General features: G+C 45.3%; 1 protein-coding gene across 1 annotated transcript; it reads left to right on the top strand.

Annotated features, from left to right (window-relative positions):
* The first annotated feature begins 315 nt into the window (after nucleotides 1-315).
* EMC7 (ER membrane protein complex subunit 7) lies at nucleotides 316-20,519 on the top strand. Its single transcript, XM_080671974.1, has 5 exons — nucleotides 316-634; nucleotides 9,568-9,687; nucleotides 13,043-13,181; nucleotides 15,868-15,948; nucleotides 20,052-20,519. The coding sequence occupies exons 1-5, from the start codon at nucleotides 396-398 to the stop codon at nucleotides 20,202-20,204; spliced, it is 732 nt and encodes a 243-aa protein (XP_080528100.1). The 5' UTR covers nucleotides 316-395; the 3' UTR covers nucleotides 20,205-20,519.
* Nucleotides 20,520-26,073: the final 5,554 nt, after the last annotated feature.

Here is a 26,073-nt window from a genome sequence, read left to right as displayed (position 1 = left end):
AAGTTCTTTTAAACGTTTTTTCTGGATCTGTGTCTTCCGAAGCCTTCGCCTCATTTGCAGAAACTACTTCAGATCCTTGGCCTTCTCTGTCTAATCCTCTGTTACTCCCGCGTGATCCCAAACCTCGGTGGTTGCCACAGCAACATACTTTGCACCACTGTCCTTGCGCGGGCGGTCCTTTCCCTTGACAAGTTCCTCAGCCCGCGGGCCAATCACGAGCGTGGGGTGCGTCCGCCTCATCTCCGCTTCGCAAGTCCATTGGCCAAAGCTTCCGGGTTTGAGCCCGCAACTCGCGCCGAGGCCGGGCGCGCAGTGATGACGTAACCGGCGGCGCGGTGCCTGGGAGACGGGGAGGGTTTCCGGGGCCGCGGGTCGGACCACGGAGAGCTGCTGTCATGGCGGCCATCCGGTGGGTCTTGCTGTGCGCCCTGCTGCTGCTGCTGCAGCTGGCAGGGAGAGCCCGCAGCTCGGAGGCGCCCGGCGCTTCCGCTGAGGGGTCGCCAGGGGTTGGGGTTGGCCTAGGAGATCGCTTCAAGATTGAGGGGCGCGCGGTTGTTCCCGGAGTGAAGCCTCAGGACTGGATCTCGGCGGCCCGAGTGCTGGTGGACGGAGAGGAGCACGTCGGCTTCCTTAAGTGAGCGTCCCGAGGGCGTTGGGATGGAAGCCAGAGGGGAAATCCCCCCAGGAGAGCTAAGTGTCAAGACCAGGCGACGTTGCTGCCGGCGGGTGAAGGGGCGGGCGCCCCAGCGGTCTGTGCCGGGAGACCTTGGGAGGAGGGCGGACGCTTCCCCTCCAGTCTCGCGGCTCAGAAACGCGGCTGGCAGGTGCTGGCCTGACGGCCGGAGCCGGGGGCTGGTTGTATTCATCTCCTTTTGGCCACTCCTGCGCCCTGGGGACAGAGGGACCATTATTTGCCACTTGCTGAATTCTTTCCTTTGAATCTCATCTGGCTTCCCTGGAATCTTTTTTTTTTTTTTTTTCGCTTGATGTTGTGTAGAAAGATGCTAAGCAAGTGGGAATTATGAAAGCCCAACGGGCTTCTAGTGATGACATCGATTGGGAGGCTGATGCTGCTTCTAAAATTAATAGGCCCCGAAGTCCCTAATCAAAGCACCTTTTTCGCCTGGAGGTGGGGTGGTTGTTCTTTTTTACACTTGAATTCATCGTGGAATTGGCAACATCACACTTGGCATTTATGTAAGACTAGGGTTTCTCTGTGTTGCTTACATGCTCTGTCCTCTCTAGCTATTAGCAGAAATGGAATTTCAACCTATCTTAAAAGACGTGTTGAATTTATTAGTGCTCGTTTTGCGGCAACCTGCTTTTCGGATGTCTAGACAACAAGTGTGATGTTTTAAATTTTTTAATCGCTGCTTGGAAAGGGAAACTGCGAACTGAAAAAAAATATCTAGGAAAGGAAGTGTTTATCTGGTGGGTTTGTACACCACCAAGCAATATCTGAAAACCAAACCAGTTAAATGTGGACATTGAATTCTAAATTTGATTTGCAAATATTCAGATCATTCAGATGTCTTTGAATGAGAATTTCAACCTTAGATTAATAAATAATGACAAGAAGCTTACAACCATTATTTTAATGCTATTTGTCATTAAAGATCTGACATTAGGGTGTTCTTTAGGTTTACCCTAAATAATGTTTTAATGATAAGGTTTTCATTAAGCTTTGGAAAATTAGCCTTACTTGGCCATTTGGCCTCGCTCTGCTGCAGTATACAATTATTTTTCAAAGCATTTATTATTTCCATTTAAAAATAACATCTAAGTAACATGTATTGAAGAAAATATAAATAATAAAGTAGAGATAACAAACCTTAATATTTCATTCTGTCTTTTCCAGCCTTTTTGGAGTCATATGTCCGATATTTTTAATAGTAAAATACAACATATACACTTTGTAACCTGCTTTTTTTGCTTAATATTTTGTGAGCAGCTCCTGATACCATTTTATGTTTTTACATTTGTGTGTAGAAAGTTTGATTAAGAATTAATATAAGGAGTTTGTCCTGGCAAACTTGTTGGAAGAGGGATAGGTAATTTGTCTTGTACCTGTTATGCATAACCAGCAGTTTTGATTTCTATTTATGCTTATTGGAGGATATTTGGGACTTGGTTAGTAGAGATGAAAGGAGTTTGGCTTGAGGACTCCCCATGCCACTTCTCGCTTTTATCACTATATAAACCATAATTTATATACATCCACTGAACCAAACCAGCTAGGGCGGTAGTTTTCAATTTTGACAGGAAGATTATGTACTATACTTTCATTAACTTTTATTATGGACAATTACAGACATGAACTAAAATGAACAGAATGGCTTAGTGAATCCTTAGGTACCTATCACAATCTACTGTTTGTTTAATGTGTCCTCTATACTTCATTTGTTTTTTTCTAGACTATTTAAATATGATCCTAAAGATGATATGATTTCACTTATAAAAACATTATTTCGTATCTCTAGAAGATAAAATCTTAAAAAAATAACACATACCATTATTGATTCAACAAAATTATTAATACCATAACTTCATCTAATAATACCCAGTCCATTTTTATGTTTTGCTGCTTAAAAATGTTTTTATGGCCCTGGCCAGTGTTGCTAAGTGATGAGAGCATTGGCCTGTGCACCGGAGGGTCTTGGGTTCGATTCATGGTCAAGAGCATGTACCTGGGTTGCAGGTTCAATACCAGGCCCTGGTTGAGGTGAGTGTAGGAGGCAACCAATCAATGTGACTCTTTCACATCCATGTATGTCTTCATCCTACCGTTTTCCTCCCTCCCTCCCTCCCTCCCTTCTTCTCCCCCTCCCTTCCACTCTCTCAAAAAAAATCAGTGGAAAAATAATCCTAAAGTGAGGATTAACAAAATAAATCTATACTAATAAAAGGGTAATATGCTAATTAGACCAGGAGACCTTCAGGGAGACCTTCCAGATGGGGGGGCAGTTGGGTGTGAGCAGGTCGGCAGGGGATGGCAGTTGTGGTTGAGCAGGCCGGCGGTGGGGGGAGCAGTTGGGGGCAAGCAGGCCTGTGGGGGGGTGCATTTGGCAGCGATCAGGCTGGCAGGGGGGCAGTTGGGGGTGATCAGGCTGGTGGGGGGGCAGTTGGGGCGAGCAGGCCGGCAGGGGGGGCAGTTGGGGGTGATCAGGTCGGCAGGGGAGGGCAGTTGTGGGTGAGCAGGCCGGCGGGGGGGGGCAGTTGGGGGCAAACAGGCCTGTGGGGAGGCATTTGGGGGTGATCAGGCTGGCAGGGGGGTCAGTTGGGGGCGATCAGGTCGGCAGGAGGGGCAATTGGGGGCGAGCATGCTGGCAAGGGGGGGAATTTGGGGGTGAGCAGGCTGGCAGGGGGGCAGTTGGGGGCGAGCAGGCCGGCAAGGGGGGGATTTGGGGGTGAGCAGGGCGGCATGGGGGGCAGTTGGGGGCGAGCAGGCCGGCGGTGGGGCAGTTGGGAGCAAGCAGGCTGGCAAGGGGGCAGTTGGGGGAGATCAGGTTGGCAAAGGGGGGCAGTTGGGGGTGATCAGGTCGGCATGGAAGGGCAGTTGTGGGTGAGCAGGCCGGCGGGGGGGGGGGCAGTTGGGGGCAAGCAGGCCTGTGGCGAGGCATTTGGGGGTGATCAGGCCGGCAGGGGGGGCAGTTGGGGGCGATCAGGTCGGCAAGGGGGGGCAGTTAGGGGTGATCAAGCCTGAAAGGGGGGCAGTTGGAGACGAGCAGGCCGGTAAGGGGGGGAATTTGGGGGCGAGCAGGGTGGCATGGGGGTAGTTGGGGGTGATCAGGCTGCCAGGGGGTGGCAGTTGAGGGCGAGCAGGCTGGCAAGGGGGGGCATTTGGGGGGAGCAGGCCGGCAGGGGTGGCAGTTGTGGGTGAGCAGGTCGGCGCGGCGGGGCAGTTGAGGGCAAGCAGTCCTGCAGGTGGTGGCAGTTGGGGGCGAGCAGGCCGGCGGGGGGAGGGGGGGAGAGGACAGTTGGCAATCAGGTCGGCAGGGGGGGCAGTTGGGGGCGAGCAGGCCTGCTTGGGGAGCAGTTAGGGGTGATCAGGTCAGTGGGGGGGGGCAGTTGTGGGTGAGCAGGCCGGCGGGGAGGGGGCAGTTGGGGCCAATCAGGCCAGCAGCAGAGGCAGTTGGGGGCGAGCAGGCCTGCAGGGGGGGAAGTTAGGGGTCATCAAGCCTGAAGGGGGTGCAGGTGGAGGCAAGCAGACCGGCAAGGGGGGAATTTGGGGGCGAGCAGGGTGGAATGGGGGGTAGTTGGGGGTGAGCAGGTCGGCGGGGGAGGGGGGGCGCAGTTGAAGGCAAGCAGGCCTGCAGAAGGTGGCAATTGGGGGCGAGCAGGCCAGCAGGAGGGGCAATTGGGGGTGAGCATGCCGGCAAGGGGGGGAATTTGGGGGTGAGCAGGCTGGCAGGGGGGCAGTTGGGGGCGAGCAGGCCGGCGGTGGGGCAGTTGGGAGCGAGCAGGCTGGCAAGGGGGGCAGTTGGGGGCGATCAGGTTGGCAAGGGGGGGCATTTGGGGGTGAGCATGTCGGCAGGGGGTGGCAGTTGGGGGTTAGCAGGCCGGCAGGGGGGGGCAGTTGGGGGTAAGCAAGCCTGTGGGGGCATTTGGGGGCAAGCAGGCCTGCAGGGGAGGCAGTTAGGGGTGATCAAGCCTGAAAGGGGGGCAGTTGGAGGCGAGCAGGCCGGTAAGGGGGGGAATTTGGGGGCGAGCAGGGTGGCATGGGGGGTAGTTGGGGGTGATCAGGCTGGCAAGGGGGGGGCATTTGGGGGGAGCAGGCCGGCAGGGGTGGCAGTTGTGGGTGAGCAGGTCGGCGCGGCGGGGCAGTTGAGGGCAAGCAGTCCTGCAGGTGGTGGCAGTTGGGGGCGAGCAGGCTGGCGGGGGGGGGGGGAGGACAGTTGGCAATCAGGTCGGCAGTGGGGGAAGTTGTGGGTGAGCAGGCTGGTGGGGGGAGAGTTGGGGGCGAGCAGGCCAGCAAGGGGGGGAATTTGGGGGCGAGCAGGGAGGCATGGGGGGTAGTTGGGGGTGATCAGGCCGACAGGTGGTGGCAGTTGAGGGCGAGCAGGCGGCAGGGGGTGGCAGTTGTGGGTGAGCAGGCCGGCATGGGGGGGCAGTTGGGGGCGAGCCGGCCGGCAGGGGGTGGCAGTTGTGGGTGAGCAGGCCGGCATGGGGGGGCAGTTGGGGGCGAGCAGGCCGGCAGGGGGTGGCAGTTGTGGGTGAGCAGGCTGGCATGGGGGGGCAGTTGGGGGGGAGCAGGCTGGCGGGGGGGGCAGTTAGGGGGGAGCAGGTCAGCAGGGGGGGCAGTTGGGGGCAAGCAGGCCGGCAAGGGGGGGAATTTGGGGGTAAGCAGAGCGGCATGGGGAGTAGTTGGGGGTGACCAGGCCTGCAGGGGGTGGCAGTTGAGTGCAAGCAGGCTCGCAAGGGGGGGCAGTTGAAGGCAAGCAGGCCTGCAGGGGGTGGCAGTTGGGGCGAGCAGGCCGGCAAGGGGGGGAATTTGGGGGCGAGCAGGGCGGCATATGGAGTAGTTGTGGGTGAGCAGGCCTGCGGGGGGGAGGCAGTTGGGGGCAAGCAGGCTGGCAGGTAGAGTGATTAGGGGCGATCAGGCAGGCAGGCAGGCAGGCGAGCGGTTAGGAGTCAGCGGTCCCAGATTGTGAGAGGGATATCCGACTGCTGGTTTAGGCTCAATCCCGCTGCGGGATCGGGCCTAAACCAGCAGTCGGACATCCCCCGAGGGATCTCGGATTGCAAGAGGGTGCAAGCGGGCTGAGGGACCCCTCTCCCCCACCCCGCCCCCTGGCCTCTAGTAAGTAAGTAAGTAAGTAAGTAAATAAATAAATAAATAAATAAATGCTTTTATATATTTGTTATTTCAAATCAAGATCCAACAAGAAAGGTCTACATATTGTACAGTTTTAAAGCCAAGTTTAAACTTTTCATTATAAAATTTATCTTTGTAAAGTAAAATATTTATCTTAGGATGAAAAATCTATTTGCATTTTCTTTAGGCAATTACTTATGCTATTATTTATGTTGCACAGTCATTAGTTCAATTCTGGTGTGGCTTCTTTTGGACCTAGAAAAATGTTTTGAGATTCACTTAGTTAGGGCCCCATCAAGAAACAGAAGATACACTCAAATTAGGTAATTCAAGGAAAGCTTAATGAAAAGATTAAACAGTGTTGTCATGGTGTAGGGGGACAGCCCTAACATTTACAACCTCAAGGCTATTATTATCATCTCCAAGAGTAAGGGAAGTAAAGGTTACTGGAAGCTAGATGGGAAGAAAGGACTGCCTTAAGAGGAGGTGAGGTTCCTAAGCTCCTTTTCTTCTCTTCCTCCCATGTACAGAGAAGAGAATCGTGAAGAGTGGATTTGAAGGGCAAATGGAAGACATCTAGTTTAGGAATAAAATTACCTTGGTGTTTACATTTCAATTCTGTTTTTAGTTTAGTGTGTACTCTAAAGTAACAAGGAATAACTTCTTCCTTTTTTAGTAAATATTGTGGAAGTGACAGGAATCAATTATTCCTTTAACAGTAGAAGAGCTCAGTGATAAGAAACATTATTTTAAAATATTATTATGATACTGGGAATTCTCTGATAAAGTTGGTCCTTTAGAAACAATCATTTGTTTTTCCTGAAACAGAAACTTCTTTTTCCTCAGAATGGCAGTTTCTCATTATCAAAACAAATTAATTTTGATCTGTGATCATGAAATTAGCCCTTAATGGGGTGGTTTTCTAAACCCAGAAAGTTTAGAAGTCAGTTAGGAAAAGATGGTATTTTTTGTTATCGTTGTTCTGTTGTTTGTTAATCCTCACCAGAGGATATATTTTCCTTTTTTTTTTTAGAGAGAGAGTGGAAGGGAGAGGGAGAGACAGAAACATTGATGTAAGAGAGAAACATCAATTGGTTGCCTCCCACATGTGCCCTGACCAGAGCAGGGATTGAGCTTGCAACTGAGGTATACCTGCCCTTGACTGGAATCGAACCCTCAACCGTTCAGTCCAAGGTGGATGGTTTTAACTATAAAAAAAAGAAAGAAAGGAGAACAACAGAGTGCAAATTAAAATTAGCAAAAAAAGCCATTTTAATTAAGAATTTATTGAGGATTGGCAAAATTGGAACTACTAATATTGTAGTAATCCTATCTAATAAAAGAGTAATATGCAAATTAACCATCACTCTGCTACACCAACAAGCTATGCCCACCAGCCAATCAGGAGCAAGTATGCAAATTAACCCAACCAAGATGGCTGCAGCCACGGAGCAAGCAGGAGGTTTGGGTTTCCCCCGGCAATGGAGGAAGCCAAGCTTTCCACACACCCTGGCTGGCCCAGGCCTCCACTCAAGGCTACAAAGTTTCAATTATAGAAGATAAATAAATCCCAACAAAAATGGTGGCAGCCAAGGAGCTGGAGAGAGCAGGAGGCTTGGGTTGCCCTTGGCGATGGAGGAGGACAAGCTCCCGCAGCCCTGGCCTGCCTTGGCCTCCGCTACAAGGTTTCAATTATAGAAGATAAATAAATCCCAACAAAAATGTCTGTGGCCACGGATCAAGCAGGAGGCTTGGCTCTGCTCAAGGCTACAAAGTTTCAATTGTAGAAGATAAATAAACCCCAGGTACCAGGGCCTCCGCTTGGGTCGCCGGGGGATGTGGCTGTCCTGCAAACCACCCCAGGCCCCTTGCCCAGGCCGCCCCACGGCCCAAGGGAACCCCCACCCTGATCCGGGACACCCTTCAGGGCAAACCAGCTGGCCCCCACCCATGCACCAGGCCTCTATCCTATCTAATAAAAGAGTAATATGCAAATTGACCATCACTCCAACACACAAGATGGCTGCCCCCATGTGGTCAAAGATGGCTGCCCCCATTGGACACAAGATGGCCACCACAAGATGGCCAGCAGTGGAGGGCAATTGGGAGGGACCAGGCCTGCAAGGGAGGGCAGTTGTGGGCAATCAGGCCTGCAGGGGAGGGCAGTTAGGGGTGACCAGGCTGGCAGAGGAGGGAAGTTGGGGGCGACTGGGCCTGCAGGGGAGAGCAGTTCGGGGGGGGGGGGCAGGCCTGCAGGGGAAGGCAGTTAGGGGTGACCAGGCCTGCTGGGGAGGGCAGTTAGGGGTGATCAGGCCTGCAGGGGAGAGCAGTTAGGGGCAAACAGGCTGGCAGGGAGAGTTAGGCATCAATCAGGCTGGCAGGGGAGTGGTTAGGGGGTGATCAGGCTGGCAGGCAGAAGCAGTTAGGGGCAATCAGGAAGGGAGGCAGGTGAGCAGTTGGGAGCCAGCAGTCCTGGATTGTGAGAGGGATGTCCAACTGCCCGTTTAGGCCCAATCCCAGTAGGATTGGGCCTAAACGGGCAGTCGGACATCCCTCTAGGGGTCCCAGATTGGAGAGGGTGCAGGCTGGGCTGAGGGACACCTTCTACCCCAGCTCCCGTGCACGAATTTCGTGCACCGGGCCTCTAGTCTATATATATAAAAGCCTAAGCGACCATTTGACCATTCGGTTGCTATGATGTGCACTGACCACCAGGGGGCAGATGTTCAAGACAGGAGCTGCCCCCTGGTGGTCAGTAAGCTCCCACAGTGGGAGCGCCGCTCAGCTGACCTACAGGTGACAGATGCTGACAGGTGCGCTGGACTCAGGCTCACGGCTAGCGAGTGCAGCTAGGGCTGCGCAAGCCTCTCCTGTGGACACTCCCCCGCGTGCCCCTCCCCCATCCAGACCTGCCGGGATCGGACCAGCATTGGGACTGACTGGGCACGAGCCCGCAGCCGCTTCTGGTCATGGGTGCTCTGGTATTGCCCTAGGATGGGCACTCGGAGAATGCTGTGGAGTGGCAGCGAACCTAGTGGGCGGTCGCGGCAGCAGCAGGCACAGCAGGGCCAGGATGAGTGGGAGTGTGCCTGCCACTTCACGCACTACTACATTCCTTGGGGTATGTTGGACTGTCGGTTTCTGCCCCATCCCTGCAGGCCATGCAGAGGGACCCCGCTGGTGCACGGGCCTCTAGTAATGTATATTGATAGTTTCCCTTGAATGAAGACATGGCTTCAGAACAGGAACTGTGCTTCTGTGTCTGTTATCTGTGCCACAGAGGGAATAGAAGTACTTTCTATGTCAGGGTTCTCTGCTACTGTGGAGTGGGGTATTTTCAGAACCCATTCAGTGTAATTATGGAAGCTGAAGCATGGGGCAACTCTTGCTAATTTGGGAGTATTTTTTTTCTAATTGCTCTGAATGTCATTCTTGGGGGAGTTGATTTGCGGGTTAACAAGATGATCTAAAACAGTGGTCGGCAAACCGCGGCTCGTGAGCCACATGTGGCTCTTTGGCCCCTTGAGTGTGGCTTTTCCACAAAATACCACGGCCTGCGCGAGTCTATTTTGAAGAAGTGGCGTTAGAAGAAGTTTAAGTTTAAAAAATTTGGCTCTCAAAAGAAATTTCAATCGTTGTACTGTTGATATTTGGCTCTGTTGACTAATGAGTTTGCCGACCACTGGTCTAAAACATTAGAAAAGAATAAGCTATTGATCAGAAGTGACTAAATATGATTTTCATTTTTCCAGGACAGATGGGAGTTTTGTGGTTCATGATATACCCTCTGGATCTTATGTAGTGGAAGTTATATCTCCTGCTTACAGGTTTGATCCCATTCGAGTGGATATTACTTCAAAAGGAAAAATGAGGTCAGAGCAACTGATTTAATTTTTACCGAAGTGTGGGCTACAGTATTACTTAAATTGTTCTAATCTGCGGATTGATAATATTGTAAAGTTGAACTTCCTTCTGCTCTGGTTTAAAAGTTATTTTAAATGTCCTAATGTGATTATATAGAGAAGAGATAAGATTGCTTACTATATGTACAACAAAGGCACTGTGAAAGTTGTAAATGAAACATGATTAAAGTTGGAAATAATTTAATTTTTCTAAATTGGAAATATTATTAATCACCTGTTTTTCATTGGGATTTTTTTTTTTTTTGAGAGAGTAAATCTTTTGTTTATTATTATTTTTTATTTTTTAAATTTATTTCAGAGAGGAAGTGAGAGGGAAAGATAGAAACATTAATGATGAGAGAGAATCATTGATTGGCTGCTTCCCACATGCCCCCCACTGGGGATCAAGCCCCTCGGGCCTGTGACCTTGACCGGAATCGAACCCGGGACCCTTCAGTCCATAGGCCAATGCTCTATCCACTGAGCCAAACTGGCCAGGGCCATTGGGATATTTTGATAATATCTTAGTACCTATTTGATAGTGTGTTGACCTAGACATTTCTATTATTATTTTTTGGAATATTTAATGTGCAATGGAAATTCAGTTTCTTTTGGGAAAAGAATAGATTATATTGTAGAGTTTATTTTGAAGTGAGATCATGAGAAGAAAAAGAAAAGCACAGCGTTAGAGGCTGGCAGACTAGGAAAAATTTCAGAATTTGAGGTGAAAAGAATTTTGGATTATTCAGGCTGTGCATATGGAATACCACAAATACATTTGCAGTTGGAATCGGTTGTGTAGATATCCACAATGTTCAGATTCAGCCTTTTGTTATAACCTCCAATATATTTATTTGTTTTATTATTGTATTCTTTTTGTCTAACCTCACCAGGAAGTATATGAAGCAATTTTATATATTTATTTTTCTAGCTTTATTGAGGTATAATTAACAAATATGAAACAGCTTTAAATGGTAATATCTCTTCTTTGTTTGAGCTACCACAAAATTATTGCATGTTGTTGTAATAAAGTACGAGTCATGTAATGGCAAAAATAATTTGGGGGTTAGAGGAGCTACATTTTATTACTGACCTTTTCAGTATGTGCCAAGCCTATTCAGATTGATTTATAGCTACCCCAAATTGAGATGACATAGAGATATGTTCACTTAGTACCATAATATTTACAGTTGAGTTAGTGTTTACTTTTAAAATGTTTTTCTTCTTTTTTTGTGCTTTTTTAATTGAAAGTTTTTAAAGTATGATATGTAAATATGCTATAATTCAAATAGAGTAACACACAGAGCTCTCTTATCCTTTATATCAGCTGCATCTTAGACTAGGAGTCGATGTTCCATCATTTTCATAACCAGCTCCTACTGATAGACATGTAGGATTTTCTTTCTCTCTTTTAGCATGTATAGTGAACAGAGACAGTTATTCTGTAGTATTTTAAGTTCTTAATGTTATCATGAAACCAATATCAAGATGTCATTAAAAATGCATTCTTTAAAAAAAATTTTTTTTTTTATTGATTTCAGAGAGGAAGGGAGAGGGAGAGAGAGAGATAGAAACATCAATGATGAGAATGAATCATTGGTTGGCTGCCTCCTGCACGCCCCCCACCGGGGACTGAGCCCGCAACCCGGCATGTGCCCTTGACCAGAATCAAACCCGGGACCTTTAGTTTGCAGACCAACACTCTATCCACTGAGCCAAACCAGCTAGGGCTAAAAATACACTGTTTAGAAACAAAGTACTTTCCTCTCTTTTTGAAGTTCAGTTTTTATCTTAGATTATTCTACTTTGTCCAAATTCTAATCATATTTCTTGATGTTGGCTATTTAGAGCAAAGGTGAATATTGAATTGAAGCTAATACCTTGCAAATATGTTCATAAATAATCTGATGAACTAAATGATAAATGGATTGCTTTAAAGTATATGAACCTCCTTAGGTATCAACTTTCTCATTCTTTTTAGGGACATAAAGATTTTTTTAAAATGTACAAGTAAAATTCTAGTATGTAAATCTAAATCTTAAAGAACTTATCATGACTTTTTATACATTTTGAATTGCAAGCGTGGAGATGGGGGAATATGTAGATTACAGTATACATTATATACAGGTTAGAAAACTTTTCCCCCCCAATTATATGTGGAATCTAATGAACAAAATAAACAGACAAACTAAATAGATCCAGAGACATGGAAGCATGCAACAGACTGAGGACTCCCTGAGAGGGAGGAGGAGAGAAGAGATCAACCAAAGAAACTATATGCATGCATACATAACCCATGGACACAGACAACAGTGGGATCAAGGCTTGGGGAGGGGATGGGAGTGGGGATGTCCCTCCTGTTTCCCCCATTGCCCCCCTCCACCCTTAAAAAACTTTTTAAATTGCAAACACTGAATTCTGGAGGGAATGAGAGTTGTTAAAAGGGAATACTTGCCTGTTCAAAACTAAATTATTTTTATTCTTTTTACTCTGTTTGAATTTTGAATTTGTAGTCTAAGCAAATAGAAATATTTTTCTGAATATGGAAGTTTTATTTGCTTTTTTACCTTGGGAAAAGAGTACTTCCTGCTTTAGCATTTAAGGATTAGTTGCAGCAGTGTGATTCATATTCTCAGATCCATTCCTGATGATTGGATGCCCGAAGCATAGATAAAAAGAAAACAAGGACCTTATCAAGTGGGATTCATATAAGATCCTAATATTCTTGGCCTGGCTCGTGTGGCTCAATTGGTTGAGCATTGTCCCATGCACCAAAAGGTCGCTGGTTCAATTCCCTGTCAGGGCACATACCCGGGTTTTGAGTTCAATCCCCAGTTGGGGTTTGTGTGGGAGGCAGCCAATCAATGTTTCTCTCTCTCTCCTTCTCCTCTTTCCCTCTCCTCTCCCTCTCCCTCACCCTTTTCTCTGTAAAATCAGTAAAAAACATTTAAAAAAAAAAGATCCTGATATTCTTGACCAATGTTTTATAAGCATACTTGGTAAGTTAGTTTAAAGTATATGTGGGACTTCCACTTCTGACATTTTGGCCGAATGTAAAACCTTAGAATGCTGGATAAAATATGTATCGCTATTTCTTTTAAATGTGTAGCTTGATTCCAAGTCTTGTGTTTTTTCTTTACATTTTGCTAAATATTTTAGACATATAGGTAAAGCTACTTTGATCAGCCTTTCAAGTCAAAAGTTTAGATATCTAAGTATCTGGGAAAAGCTAAAGGTAATTATAAGTCATTGCTTATAGGCAGTTCTTTTAACTAGTAATGTTTTTAGTAGAATTACTGATTTCTTTTTCATGTTGTTTTATCAGAGCAAGATATGTGAATTATATTAAAACATCAGAAGTGGTCAGACTGCCCTATCCGCTTCAAATGAAATCTTCAGGCCCACCTTCTTACTTTATTAAAAGGGAATCATGGGGCTGGACAGACTTTCTGATGAACCCAATGGTATGTATCAGGTTATAAAAAAGTATCTTCACTAATCTCTAATTTGCTTCTAAGCAGTTGAAAACTTTTAACCCCTATGAGATAGAAAGCTGACATCAGATTGTTGGGTGAAAGTATAATTAGTGGATTTCAGGAAAATAGTGCTTTGGGAATATATAATGAAAAGAATATAATGAGAATTGCATGGTAGATTTGACATTGTAATTTCCAGTCAGGGCACATACCCAGGTTGTGGGTTCAATCCTCCTGTCTGGGTGCTTGTGGGAGGTAACCAGTATTTCTTTCTCTCTCTCTCTCTCTCTCTCTCTCTCTCTCTCTCTCTCTCTCTCTCTCTCCCTGTTCCTCTCTTGCGCAAATCAATAGAAAAGAATTAAGAAAAAAATACTAACAGAGTACATTCTTTAGAGATAAATTGACTTTTTTTGCTGCTTTTGAAAGTTGAGTTATTGTTAGAATTGTCTTAAGTTTTGATCGTTCTTTGCTGATAGCTATTCAGATTACAAATAGGAATGTTTGGGACTGTACATCCTCTACTGAGGAATAAATTAGTACCTAGAATCTCCTATCAGGGATAAAGAAACAGAAGGATAGAGTAGATAGGAGAAATCAGCAGTTAGACTTCATGTTCCAATTTCTTTCTTTTTTAAAAAAAAATATTTTTATTAATTTCAGAGAGGAAGGAAGAGGGAGAGAGAGATAGAAACATCAATGATGAGAGAGAATCATTGATTGGCTGCCTCCTGCACGCCCCCCACTGGGGATGGAGCCTCCAACCTGGGCATGTGCCCTTGACCGGAATCGAACCTGGGACCCTTTAGTCCGCAAGTCAATGCTTTATCCACTGAGCCAAACCGGCTAGGGCTCCAGTTTCTTTCTTTCTTTCTTTCTTCTTCTTCTTTTTTTTTTTTTTTATTGATTTGAGAGAGAGACAGACATTGATCTGTTGTTCCACTCATTGATGTTTTCATTGGTTGATTCTAGTATGTGCTCTGACCGGGACCGAACCCACAACCTTGGTGTATTGGGACAATGCTCCAACTAACTGAGGTACCCGGCCAGGGCTATATTCTGATTTCTGAAATTCATGGAAGCATATACAAAGCTATAAGCTTCTAGGACATCTTTTGAATTGATCTGCTAAAGTAGTTGCCTAGAAATATATTGCTCTAGAGCAGTGGTTCTCAACCTTTCTAATGCCGCGACCCTTTAATACAGTTCCTCATGTTGTGGTGACCCCCAACCATGAAATTATTTTTCTTGCTACTTCATAACTGTAATTTTGCTACTGTTATGAATCGTAATGTAAATATCTGTGTTTTCCGATGGTCTTAGGCGACCCTGCTAGCGTGACAGGGTCACCTAAGACCATCGGAAAACACAGATATTTACATTACGATTCATAACAGTAGCAAAATTACAGTTATGAAGTAGCAAGAAAAATAATTTCATGGTTGGGGGTCACCACAACATGAGGAACTGTATTAAAGGGTCGCGGCATTAGAAAGGTTGAGAACCACTGCTCTAGAGGATGTACATTAATGAGAGGTACATTATAGTTTTTTCTCCAAGAACCACAAAGAGCAGCCCAGCTGGCTATCAGAATCACCAGTCCCAGTGCCCAACTACAGATTAAAGAGAGTGAATAGATAGTCCTGTTTGCAAACTATTTGTGTTAACTAAAGCTATAAACTACAAAATGGTAGATGGCACAAACTCAGAGTAAGGTGTCTATAAAATCCAAACACATACGTATAGACAAGGCTTTTATATTCTGCAACAGTCAGACGTTGAAGAGTACCTTGCTATCAGCAAAGCTGGTTCAGGAGAATTGAGGTGGTTGCTACTAGTTTTATTCTATACCAGGGGCCCAGTGCACGAATTTGTGCACCTTGAAAGGAACTGTGAGCCGCGAGGCTGCGGTGGGCACAGGGGTGGGTCTCAGCCCATTCTCTGCTTCCCTGCCCAGCCCCTTCCACCATGACCCCTAATCCCCTGTCTGCCGGCAGCCCTGCTCCCGCCGCCACCACTCCCACGCGCTGATGGCACCGGCCCCGCTGACGGCACAGAGTGATTCGGGCAGGTTCCAGCAGTGGGTGTGAGATTGCCCCTCAGGAGTAGGGGGAGGTGAAGAAGCCCTGAGGGGCGATTGGGGCCTGCAGCTGCCGCTCACACCTGCTGATGGCGCCAAGTGATCGGTGCTGGGTGCCGGTAGCAGGTATGAGCAGCGGCTCTGGCGCCGTCAGCGGGTACAAGTGGGACTGGTGCCGCCAGCAGGTGCAAGCACCTGGTGGGACCTCAGTACGCTGGAGCAAAGAATTTTCAGTAACCACCAGAGGCTCGCCCCAGTGACAGCAACTGGTGCTCCGCTGTGGTCTGGTGCCCCCGCTCACCTGTTCCACCATCCCGCCGTGGCCAATGCCCACCATGTTCTGCGCTCTGACACCTGCTGCTGACACCTGCTGCTGACGTCCGCCATGTTCTGTACATGCCCCCGGTGGTCAGCACACATCATAGCGACTAGTTGTTCGGTTATTCAGTTGTTCTCCTATTTGGTCTATTTGCATATTAGGGTTTTATATATATAGATACAACATTTAAATCTTTAATTTTATCATTGATTAGGTGCAGATTTTGTTCTACTGTTAAGTGGAAAGAAACATTTTCTGATTTTTTTTTCCCCTCACAGGTTATGATGATGGTTCTTCCATTGTTGATATTTGTACTTCTGCCCAAAGTGGTCAACACAAGTGATCCTGACATGAGACGGGTAAGATGATTGCCTAACTGTGGGTTTTTGAACCATATTCTGATGCCTGGTCCATCTGTTGTGGCTGGTGGCTTGGATCTTTCAGCTTTATCCTAATTTCCAAGCCAAATTCATCTAGAGGTTGTGCTAATACAGTATTATGTCCCTGGCATTTAGAGAGTCATTACCATTGCACCAGATAAATTCATTAGTTTCTGCTTAATAAAGGCTGGTGTCTCTTCATATAGCTAAAACATTCTACTTAGTATTAGACTCTGTGCCTCACTTGTTATAGAGTTGAAATGTGTAATAATCCTGGTACACCTAACCCAAATATTTTACAAAATGATAGCTTCCTATATTCTATTTTTACTTTACAAAACTCTTTAGAGTACACATTTAGTTTATATGTTCAGACACATGAAAGAAATTTGAATAGACCAAGGGAGAAAAATAGAATAGTGGCTTTCAGACTTTGTATCACAAAACTGGACTGGGGAGAGGAGTTGCCAAGTAGGATGCTTCAAGTTTAGTGCCACAGCTTTGTCTCTTTTAAATTGGCTTCCATATAAAATCTTCAGTTTTTTAAAAATCATTGTCCATTCTTCCACTTAAAACAATCAATAAATATCTTCTTAGTTCCGAGTTTTCCCATTATAATTAATGTATTGATGTGTTGACATCTTATTCATTGCTGAAAAACATTTACTAATCAGTTCTAGGTTCTTGATACCAGGGAATATACAAATGAATTATTATATCCCTGTCATCAATAAGTTCATAATCCAGTTAAATGTAGTGTAGGAAATAGAATGGATTTGTAAAAAATTCTTCTTGCTAAGATAAACATAAAATAAATAAAAATGTTTGCTGAGATAATAAGTTCTGTAGAAGGTGAGGCATTTTATTCCAAGCTGGAATGACAGAAAAAGCTTTGTGGAAAGAGAAAGCTTTATAATATTTTATTGCTAAATTTTGGCATCTCTGCTTCAGTGTTGGTCAGAAAGTGTACATCCTATAGATTCCTTATATCTGTTAAGCCAGTTAACTCTCTGTGGCATCAGCAGAGGCAGCATTAAAAGTCACATTGGATTAAAAATTAATTTACTTGCAAAGTACTTTGCACATGGTAAGCAATATAAAAACTTGATCATTCAAGAGCTTCAGGTGTGCTCCCTCTCCCAGGAGCATGCCTGTGCCTTTCCCTTCACCCTCTTCTTCTCTCTCAGGTATGCATCTTCTAAACTCTAAGGGTTCCCATGAGACTTGCAACCAGGGGAGCAATGGTCAGTGGCAGCTCATGCTGGACTAATCCCCTGAACCTGTCTCCAAGGCCCCCTTTTTTCTGACTTCTCATTGAGCCAAAGCAGCCCTGCCTAGGCTCTCCTGTTGCTTCTCCTGTCCTAAGCTATTCCTTGTTTCACTGTCCCCATCTTTAATAAACGTAATCTCAGAATAAAAACAAGAAGAGCTTCAGAATTGAACAGATTAAAAAATAGAGTTGAGCCCTAGCTGGTTTGGCTCAGTGGATAGAGCATCGGCCTGCGGACTGAAGGGTCCCAGGTTTAATTCTGGTCAAGGGCACATGCCCAAGTTGTGGGCTCGATCCCCAAGGTGGGGTGTGCAGGAGGCAGCCAATCAATGATTCTCTCTCAGCATTGATGTTTCATCTCTTTCCCTCTCCCTTCCTCTTTGAAATCAATTAAAATATATTAAAAAAAAATAGAGTTGATATATTTTTGCAGGGACTCAAGACTTATTACCATATACATTTAATTCTTTATTATTAGGACACATTAACATATTTGATTTATATTTATAATGTTTCTTTTCCTGACCTTATTTGTAAAAGCACTTTCTCCTTGAAAACCTATGTGTAAATTCTTCCTTTGTGGAGAAAGTCCAAGCTAAGACTCAAAAGGTATTAAATTTTAAATGATAGGTAATATAGTATTTGCTATTTTTTTCATGTCTGAACTAACGGTTTTAAGTTCATTTTTGGAATGTCACATAAAATTCAAATGAAGCAGACATTATATTAATATTGTGAAAGTGGAACAGTACTTTGTGTGTTTTTGGCTTAATAAAGGGGAAGACAGACCTCAAAATAAAAATGTCAGACCCTTATCCTGTCCTGCCAGTAACTTGTTTATAGCATTTGTGTTGCTTGCTTTAGATGTTATAGTTGAGGTCACCCAGGTCATATGGCATAACTGTATTACTAAGGGCCTTAGGAATCAAGTCTTAGAAATACTGCTGTTCTCTTCCAAATTATGCTGATACCTTGATAGATAATTAAAGATTGATGTTCTGGTTATATGTATCTAAAGAAAGTGGAATTTAAAAAACACTTGTCAAAACAAGAAAGCATTGTAATCAGAAAACAAATAAGGTGGCAGGAATATGATTACATATGTCCATTATTAGAGGAAATCGTAATATATAAAGAGCCAGGGTCTGTAACGTCCAAAACGACCGAACGGATGACCGAACACCAGGCTGCGCATGCAGCAGGCTAGGGTGGGCGGGGACTGGCAAGCGGACTGAACTGCTGACCTCTTGGTCCCTCCTGGGTCGTGGGCGCTGTGGCGATCCAGCACTGACTGCCACCGCCAAGGCGGGTGCAATGCGATTGGTCAGGGGGCCCCAAGATCGCCCCACAGAGGGAGGCCCAGGCCACCAGCCGGGAGGCTCTGTGATCGCCCCAAAGAGGGAGGCCCAGGCTACCTGGCCGACGGCAGTGGGCGGGGCCTCCCTCTGCGGGGCAATCAATCATGGGGCTCCCAGACTGCGAGAGGGCACAGGCTGAGCTGAAGGACCCTCCTCCCCCCACCAAGTGTATGAATTTCGTGCACCGGGCCTCTAGTGCCTTTTATAAAAACACTAGGGGCCCAGTGCACGAATTCGTGCACCTTGAAAGGAACTGTGGGCTGCGAGGCTGCAGTGGGCACAGGGGCGGGCCTTGGCCCATCCTCTGCGCCTCCACCCGGCCCCTGCCACCACCACTCCCACGTGCTGACGGCACCAGCTCCGCTCACACCTGCTGACAGCGTGGAGCAATTGGGGCCGGCGCCGTCAGCGGGTGCAAGCGGTGGCTGCTGCCCCTATCGCCCCTAAGGAGCAAGGGGAGATGGAGAAGCCCTCACAGGTGATTGGGGCTGGCAGCTGCTGCTCGCACCCATTGATGGCGCCAAGTGATTGGGACTGGTGCCTGGTGCTGGCAGCGGGTGCAAGAGGCAGCTGCCAGCCCTGATCGCCCCTCAGGAGCAGGGGAAGGTGGAGAAGCCCTGAGGGGCGATTGGGGCCAGCAGCCGCCACTTGCACCCACTCATGGCGCCGAGCAATCAAGACCAGCGCCAGGCTTCAGCAGTGGGTGCAAGCACTGGGTGGGACCATGGTGCGCAGGAGCAAAGAGGCTTAACCACCAGAGGCTTGCCCCAATGACAGCAACTGGCGCCTCGCTTTGGTGGCGCCCCCGCTCATCTGCTCCACCATCCTTCCGAGGCAGACGCCTGCCATGTTCTGTACTCTGCCGCTTGCTGCTGATGCCCGCCATGTTCCACACATGCCCCCTGGTGGTCAGCGCACGTCATAGTGACTGGTTGTTCAGTAGTTTGGTTGTTCTGCCGTTTGGTCTATTTGATATTAGCCTTTTATTATATAGGAAGGATAAGCTGAGTCAGACCCTAGGCAAGCATTTATTGGACATTTACTAAGGATCAAAATGCATCTATAATAATAAAAGGGTAATATGCTAATTAGACTAGACATCATTCCAGACGAAGCTGGGGCCGGAGCGAAGCTGCCCAGGTCCCGGGTGCCTGCCAGCAGCCAGAGGGAAGCCGCCTGGGTCCCAGGTGCCTGAGGGGAGCTGGTGCTGGCATCCAGGGGGAAGGAAGGCCTACTCATGTACGAATTTTCATGCATCGGGCCTCTAGTACTGGTATAAAGGAGGTACGAAACATGGTTTCTGAAGTGCTTTTGGGTATGACAGTGCATCATTGCTTAGACCAGTGCCTTTCACTTGTTCTACTCCTTTCCTTCTTCTTTCATGGAAGTGTCAGTTGTTCAGTGACCCAGGGATCCCTGTACCTTTTATGCCATTATGCTTTCTCTTCCTGCAGGAGATGGAGCAGTCGATGAATATGCTGAATTCCAACCATGAGTTGCCTGATGTTTCTGAGTTCATGACAAGACTCTTCTCTTCAAAATCATCTGGCAAGTCTAGCAGCAGCAGCAGTAAAACAGGCAAAAGTGGGGCTGGTAAAAGGAGGTAGTTGGGCAGTCCAGAGCTGGCATTTGCACAAACATGGCAACACTGGGTGGCATTCAAGTCTTGAGGGAAAACCATGTGAAGCAACTACTGTAAACTTGAGTCATCCTTAAAGTTGATCTCCTATAACTGTTGTGTGTGATAACTCTTCAGTACATGTTTTGAACTTGGTACACAAGAAAACCCAGCTTTTATCCTTGTGTGAGGTCAATAGTGATGTCACTGAATTAATTACAGTGCCCTATAGTAAATGACATTAATAAATTATATGAAGTACTATACATTATGTATATTAAAATGTGTTAACCCAGAGATAAAATTATCTTGTCATTTTTTTCCATTTAATGTTTCTTTTATTCCTAAAAGTTTTCTTCTGTCTTTCATTATCTGAGGCTTGAAGTTGACCCTTCCTGTTTAAAAAGTGGTTGATATTTTTAGAACAGCATACACCATGTTCTTTTAGCCAGATCCTTCAAAATTCTCAGCCCTGCCCTGCCATTTAGCATACCCTGATGGTTGAGGTAAAACCACGTGTTCCTGATATACTTTCAGTTTTTATTATTATAGTTCGTTTCAGAGTATGGATATATGAATTAGAATACATGTTATCAATTTTTAAATTCTGCTTACCAACTATGGTAATCATTATTGAGTATCGGTTTTGTGCTGTGATTGATTCAAGGTGCCTGTCTCAACAGAGTTTACCACGAAGAGAAGAAGGACAACTAGTAATAGGAAGTGAATGGCCAGGGGAAGGAAATGCAGCAGTAGGAGAGCCTTATAGAGTCTGAGGATAGAAAACCAACCTTAGAATTTCAGGTAATGGAGGTATAGCACAGGTAGCTTTTCAATTCCCTCAACTCTCCATCTCTGATTCTCAAGAGTTGTTGGAATATAAATTACTATTTTCCAATCAGGGGTGTCTCAAAAACTTATTATTTAGTAAGTTACAAAAATTTCACACCTTATGGGTTGTTTTAATTAAAGAGGAACTCTGAGGCTATCATATTGCTTCTAATAGAGGGCTCCTGTCCTCTCCTGTGTTAAAGACCTCCCCTATTGCTTTTTTTCAGGTTATTCAATCAGCAAAAAACTACAAAAAAGATTGGTTCCAAACTCTCATTTTCCCTTTTGTAATAGGTGCCATTGTTCATTTTGAAATGAGGTATGTAAGTTTTCTTTTAAAGAAATAAGTCCCAATGCAAGATATTTACATTATATAAAGGAGGAACCAAATCTCTGTTTGTATTATAACACTAAAGTAACCAAACTGGTTATTTTATGAATGTTTAATATGAGAACTAGGTCTTTTAAATAGAGTAATTTATTGAAAATAAAATATTAGAACACTAGTTAAGTGAAAGTTATATTTTAAAGTAGAAAGAATATAGTAAGAGTCATAGTTATATGACCAGAAGTCATCTTGAAAAAATTTAAAAAACAGATTGTCAGAATTTGTGTATGAAATCCCTAATGACTTATGACAAAGAAATTAGAAAGCACTTCCAAGGAAATTACCATTTCAAGTGTTAATGAAGAATCTATGTGTGGTTATTTTACATAGATTCTAACACCATCTGAATATTATATATATAAATATATATGTACATATACATATATTTCCTACTTCCTTGAGTTCTTTCTGCTATTTCCCTTTTGGAGACAATATTATTTTGCTCTTGTTTAGGGCCTTTCTTAGATTCAGTTTACATGTAGTATCTCCTTTGAAATGTAAGCTTCGTGTTTTAAAATATTTTAAATCTACTAAATTAAACCTGGGTAGTGACTTTGTGCAAAACAACTTTTTTTGTGTGCAAAACAACATACATATATATCCCTTATGTTGCGGAATGTTATTATATCACTTGCATATGCAAATCTTTGCATAGAGCCTTCATCAAATGCTTAGTGTACTTACAGATACAGAAATGATTGTATATTATTAGAAAATAGGGTTTAGTGCGAAGAGCCCCTGTTTACCTGCTAACTTGCTTTGTGGCTTTGGGCAAGCCACTTTCCCTCTTCGGACCATGTCTTGTTCATTGTATTTCCAGCATTGAGCATGTAGACACACAATAAATATTTGTTCAATGAATAAATAAATGGGCCTCAAGTTTCCTCATCTGTGAATTGAGGATTGGGATTCGATCTGCAAGTTCCTTCTCAGATCTAAAATTCCACTTACTTTTAACCCAGTCCTATTATTTCCTACCCTTAAGAATCATATGATCAGTGATCAGTGCCAGCTTTCTCATTTTTTAAAAAAATGTAGTTTTATTGATTTCAGGGAGGGAGAGGAAGAGAGAAATAGAAACATCAATGGTGAGCCGAAACCGGTTTGGCTCAGTGGATGGAGCGTCGGCCTGCGGACTGAAGGGTCCCGGGTTCGATTCCAGTCAAGGGCATGTACCTTGGTTGCGGGCACATCCCCAGTGGGAGGTGTGCAGGAGGCAGCTGATCGATGTTTCTCTCCCATCGATGTTTCTAGCTCTCTATCCTTCTCCCTTCCTCTCTGTAAAAAAATTAATAAAATATTTAAAAAAAAAGAAAAAAAAGAAACATCAATGGTGAGAGAATCATTGATCCGCTGCCTCCTGCACGCCCCCTATTGGAGATTGAGCCTGTAACCCAGGCATGTGCCCTTGACTGGGATTGAACCTAGGATCCTTCAGGATAGAGCAGGCCAATGCTCTATCCACTGAGCCAAACCGGCTAGGGCGAGGGCAGCTTTCTCATTTAACTACTTCCTTGAGTTCTTTCTGTTATTCCCCATTTGGAGACAATATTATTTTGCTCTTGTTTAGGGACTTTCTTAGATTCAGTTTACATGTAGTATCTCCTTTGAAATGTAAGTTTTGTGTTTTAAAATATTTTAAATCTACTAAATTAAACCTGGCTAGTGACTTTGTGCAAAACAACTTTTTTTTTTTCCGCCCATTCTTACAAGGAAGTCTTGTTGGCCCAGGATGTATTCATAGCACCCAAGTTTTGTTTTGTTTTTTAAATATATTTTATTGATTTTTTTACAGATAGGAAGGGAGAGGGCTATAGAGTTAGAAACATCAACGAGAGAGAAACATCCATCAGCTGCCTCCTGCATACCCCCTATTGGGGATGTGTCCGAAACCAAGGTACATGCCCTTGACCGGAATAGAAATTGGGACCCTTCAGTCTGCAGGCTGATGCTCTATCCTCTGAGCCAAACTGGTTAGGGCAGCACCCAAGTTTTTAAAAAATATATTTTTATTGATTTCAGAGAGACAGGGAAAGGGAGAGAGAGTTATAAACATCTATGATGAGAATCATCAATCAGCTGCCTCCTACACCACCCCCCACTGGGGATCAACCCTGCAACTTGGGCATGTGTCCTGCCTGGAAATGCAATTGTGACCTCCTACTTTAAGCATATCAAACTCAAAGGCTAACACAGGCCAAATAAACAAGGTTTAAGTTTACGTGGGCCACAAAAAACCAAAAGCTTCAATTTTCATAGAAACGTAGGTTTATTTTAATAGAGACATGTTGAATACAAAGGGCTGAAATAAATGAGTAATCGTTAACATAAAAGAACATTTTAATAAAGATTTTTTCTTGAACATTAACTTACCAGACATTGAATAACTGCACAAATGATTAAGCATAACGAAAACAAACCTGTTTTTCTTGTTCTCTGAAAGCGAATACCAAACACTTCACTGTGTGGGATTCCTTGTTCTCTGTCTTCCCTCTCTGGACACTAAGCTCCCTGGGCTGTAAGGCACTAGTAATCATCAGTCCAAGACTAATGATGTGGCAATTGGCTGCTAAAATATTCGCTGCTAGTATTAGTGGAGAGAAATGGTGAGCCTGTGCGTAAGGGAAATGAATGCAACACGATGATAGTAATCAGTCATTTCCAAATGTAGTTTGTTATTAATAATTATGTATAACAGGATATTGTAAAAATTACAAAATTTTTATTAAAACGTTTCTTACATACTGTTATATTGGCTAGGGCTAGGCCACAAAAATATTCGTTGTGAGCTGTAAGTTTGACATGCTTATCCTAGTTCATAGGTCAACGCTCAACCATTGAGCACGCTGGCTGGGCAGGGATTTTGTAAATCCTTGATAATCCCTTTAAAGTGAATTCTGATCAGCTGTGTACCACTTCATGAAGTCCGAGAAAGGAAATGGACTTAAATTGCAGCAGAAGGAATTGCAGTTGACCCTTGAACAACACGGGTTTGAACTGTGTAGATACACTTACATGCAGAGTTTTCACTTGACTACCCAGTTCAAATCTGTGTTGTTCAAAGGTTAATTCCACAGTTGGAAATCTGTGTGTGCAGAGGGCTGACTGTAGTTATATAGATCTTTGTGAGGGAGGTCAGCATCCCTAACCCCCAAGTTGTTCAAACGTCAACTCTAGAGAAACCAAGATGGCGGCATAGGTAAGCACCTAAACTGCTGCCTCACACAACAATTTCAAAACTACAACTAAAAGACAGAACGGACATCATCCAGAACCACAGGAAGGCTGGCTGAGAGGAAATTCTACAACTAGAAGGAAAGAGGAAAGCTCATGGAGAATCAGAGGAGTGGCAAAGGAGGGCTGAGGTACGGAGACGCGCGCAGAGAGGAAGGGCAACTGAGTGCCTGGCTGACTTTCTCTGGCGGGAGGGGGAAGGAAGCCCCGGACTGCACTGAACCCCAGTTCCGACTGCACTGAAACCCAGTTCCGGGCGAAACCCCGTGGACCCAGGCTCATACAGGGGGAGTCTGGACTGTCAGGTAGAGAGAAAGGCACACGAGGACCCAGAGACTTGGAGACCTGGGGGAGCCCCGGCGGGTCTGGAGGTGCATGTGCACACACGTGAGTGCACGCAGAGAAAGCTGAATGTGGAGGTTGCCGCAGGCATTCCCTAGTGGAAGGGAGTCGGAAGCTCCTGACTGCACTGAACCCTAGTTCCGACTGCACTGAACCCCAGTTCTGGGTGAGCCCCTGGGGACCCACGCCCTTACAGGGGGAATCTGGACTGTCAGGTGGAAACTCAGGGGAGTCGCGGAAGGCAGAGGTCTGGAGGCGTGTGCGCAAGGGCAGGGCTGACGGGAAGCCAAGACTGACTGTTCCGCCCTGAGACTGCCCCATCCAAGCTGAGCACAGAGGCTTTTGCAATTTTGCAAGTCTAATCCTATAAGGCTGTCTCCAGCACTGAACTTCTCCCAGCGTAGACACAGCTGATCCTCACAGCCAACTGGCCTGCAGGTCTATTCCTCCCAGTGATACCAACAACAATCAAGACTTAACTACAACAAGGCTGTACACACAGTCCACAAAGGGGTGCACCAAGAGTGTCCACCTCAGGTTAACTGGGGAGGCCGACCCACTGGGCCATATAGGAAACCTAGCACACAAAGCTACCCTACCAACTCAGGGAAGCAGTGAAAAATGGGGAGATGAAGAAACAGATCACAAACGAAAGAAATGGAGGAAAACAAATGACTGGATATAGAATTCAAAACCACGGTTATAAGGCTTTTCAAGAATATCCTAGAAAAGACCGATAAATTTAGCGAGACCCTTGATATGAAAAAGGACCAACTAGAAATTAAACATACACTGACTGAAATAAAAAATATTATACATACCCAACAGCAGACTAGAGGAACGCAAGAATCAAGTCAAAGATTTGAAAAACAAAGAAGCAAAAAACACTCAACCGGAAAAGCAAAAAGAAGAATCCAAAAAGTTGAAGATAGTGTAAGAAGCCTCTGGGACAACTTCAAGTGTACCAACATCAAAATTATGGGGGTGCCAGAAGAAGAGAGAGAGCAAGATACTGAAAACCTATTGGAAGAAATAATGACAGAAAACTTCCTCCACCTGGTGA

The sequence above is a fragment of the Plecotus auritus genome (genome assembly GCF_963455305.1).
Source record: "Plecotus auritus genome assembly, chromosome: 1".
NCBI lineage: Eukaryota > Metazoa > Chordata > Mammalia > Chiroptera > Vespertilionidae > Plecotus > Plecotus auritus.
The sequence above is the reverse complement of the archived record's forward strand: the minus strand, read 5'-3'. Positions and strand labels throughout refer to the sequence as shown.